General features: G+C 40.4%; 1 protein-coding gene across 1 annotated transcript in view; it reads right to left on the reverse strand.

The window, feature by feature from the left end:
- Positions 1 to 2,252: 2,252 nt before the first annotated feature.
- Positions 2,253 to 2,933, reverse strand: part of KLF6 (Kruppel like factor 6) — a 6,428-nt gene continuing 5,747 nt past the window's right edge. Inside the window, exon 4 of the mRNA XM_004702301.4 lies at positions 2,253 to 2,809. Within this exon, the coding sequence (XP_004702358.1) occupies positions 2,758 to 2,809 (52 nt within the window). The 3' untranslated portion in view covers positions 2,253 to 2,757. The remainder of the gene's footprint in view (positions 2,810 to 2,933) is intronic.

Genomic DNA, 2,933 nt, shown 5'->3' on the forward strand with positions numbered 1-2,933 from the left:
GTATTTCGTAAGTGAGACAAGCCAGTGCAAGCTTTTTGTCTTTTGTTTACCTTCTTGCTCAATGGAATTGTTATGGCTAAGCACACAGCATGGCCAAAAAAGGAGTTTTCCAAAACCCAGCAAATCAAAGGCCTGGATTTTGAATTGCCAAAAGGAAAGCACATTTCCCCCCACAGGAAAATGGAATGAGTTAATTAGGTAAATATATTCATTGGACCAGATTAAAAAAACCAGTCTTGTGAGCTTTAATCATTGCTCATTTTCAGGAAGATCAAATAAGATACCAGCACAGCTAGACTCATATGTATATATATGTATATGTATATACACACACACATATATGTGCATATATATATACCCATATTTTATATATATTTTATATATATATCAAGAAAAGATCCACACCCACAAAACAACAGCTGGGTGGAATATCAGCTGCCCATGCCATGCCGCAGTATGCCAATTTGAGGAAATTACTCATTTGAAAAACTGGGGGGAAAAAATAGCTTCATCTGCATAAAAAGTGTTCTAAAAAAAGAGTCCCTGTAACTAGCTTACTGTTAATGTTAGATCTTCTAATAAGGCTGAGATTCAAAATGAAAACCTCCGTGTGTTTCGAGTCCAGCTAGTACGCAGGTACTCTGTACAGGCCGGCTTGTAATGGCCAAAGGTGATCTCTTCCAGACATGCCCAGGGCGACATCACCAGAGTCATCAGTCCGGAATAGATTCAAAGCTAAGAACATCATTAGCAAATCAATAAATTAAAAGTAAAGCTTCTATAAAAATTAGATTATGTTTTTGTTTTTTCATTTTTTTAACCTCCTTTATGGCCATTGAAATATTTCTTTCACAGGCTGTGGAATTTTCTAGCTAAACATTCTAGTTTCTCCTTAAAAAAAATATTTATATATTATCTATATATATATTTATATATATACACACATACACATACTATACACACAAATATACATACACAAGAATTCCACCCACTTTTTAAAAAAAAGTAGTATACGTTCTGTATTACCAACAGATAGAGCTAGATAGATATGTGAAACTTGTGCCTTTGAAGCAAATACATTAACGTTGTTTTGTTTTGTTTTTTCTACTTCTGTATTTTTAATATGTGTGAAAATGTTACATATTAAATACAGCCAGGTGTGTTATCTATACAATTGTTGTGCAAGGTCTACATGACAGTCTCACGGTGACAGAGTTGGTCTGATTTTTCCATTATGATGTGTTCTCCATTTAACATTGACAGTCAAGTCATCTACAATATTCGGTAAATATAGTGACACATTAAGGGAGTTTTCACCTCTCTGTCTGTCTTTGTGAAGAGGACCTTAAAGAGACCTTTAGATTTTTCTGGATTATCCATTGATACAGTACAATGCCAGGTGAAAAGAGAGCCTGAATAAAGCATGCATCACCCAAACCCCTGTATGAGACCCCCGGTATAAAGGGGTCACTTGCATAAGGCACCATTATTAAGGTCAACAGTGCATTAACAGCTAGAAAACCAGAAATTAGTCCTCAAGGCATAAATAAGAGAAACTTAGCTGCATGAGAAAAAACAGTTTCTAAGCTTTAGTGGTTCCATCCACCCAATTGAGAAAAACTTTAGGTTCTTTATCTAATGTAACATTAGACCAGCAATTCCCAACCCTGGCTGTTTGACGCCCCGCCATGTGTCCCGATTTCTTCAAAGGGTATCATGAACTTCTCCAAAAATGTAATTCAAACTCACAATCCTGTAAAAAATAATTCTTGGCTGCACAACACCTTTCTGGAAGGGCAGTAGTACAAAATTGAAGGGGGGAGGGGGAGGGGGTGACGACAACATCGTGTATTGCCAGGCCAAGATGGCTAGGAATCACCCTGCTGGAGAAATTGTACCTTACTGCTCAATAACTGGAATTAAAACTGCTGTCCTGATTTAACAATGGAAAAGCATAAAGTTCCCCAGAACCATGCATTATTTTTGTATGATAAGGAAAAGTTATAATTGTGTTATATCTGTAAATACACAGCTTATACAATGGGTTACAAGTGAGCTCTGTAGCCAGTAAGACAAGCTACTAGACACATTGCACGTTCAATAGCTGCACCAGACACCGGAAGCTCCTCGCACACGGGAGAGGGGCTTCCCCTCCCCACACCCACTCAACACTCAGGGGTCCTGACTGCCCACCCCCGCCCTCCATAGTTTTCCTTCTTTTTTTTTTTTTTTCCATTTTTTTTTTTTTTGGGTTTTTTATTTTGTAGTTTTTTTTGTGTTGTTTTTCTAAGGTGCAGATAACCCTCCCCCCAGGAAATGATTGGTGGTCATCGCATCTCAAGGTATACTCCTCACACACAAAACATTCAAACTCCTTTTTGTCCTGTCTCTTGTGGTTCCGTTACCACAAGGATAAAAGGTCGGCCTCATCATACAGCCAGTCATAGGTCCTCAACATACAGTCAACCCACCCATTAACATTCTCAGTGCACATGCTCACGGCAAAGGCTTAGGAGCCACTCAGAAGGTCAGGTACCAGTGACGAGTCCAGGATCACCCAAACATCATGCGCCATGGCTGCTATGCCGCTTCTTCCATGACTTTTTGAGCCCTCAAAAGACCTTCCAAGGAGAGGTCCTGGAGGCAGCTGGGTAGGGTGCAAAATGGCATGCTTTGGCTGGAATCGCATCCCGCCTTCCCAGGCCGGGTCTCAGCCTTGACGCCTTTTAACCCACAGGATTCACCTCTCTGCTCTCTTCAGAGGTGTCTCTTCATGTGAAGGGCCAGGTGGTCAGACCTGGAAAAACACCTGTGATAGGAAATGGAGAGTCGGGTGAGCAACACGCACTTGTTTTAGGACTTCTGCCCTCACTTCCCCAATGACCAACCCTCTGTGCGTGTGTGTGTGTGTGTGTGTGTGTGTGTGTGTGTGT

Source organism: Echinops telfairi, unplaced genomic scaffold, assembly GCF_000313985.2.
Source record: "Echinops telfairi isolate 266 unplaced genomic scaffold, ASM31398v2 ScPeMD7_31;HRSCAF=116, whole genome shotgun sequence".
Classification (NCBI taxonomy): Eukaryota; Metazoa; Chordata; class Mammalia; order Afrosoricida; family Tenrecidae; genus Echinops; species Echinops telfairi.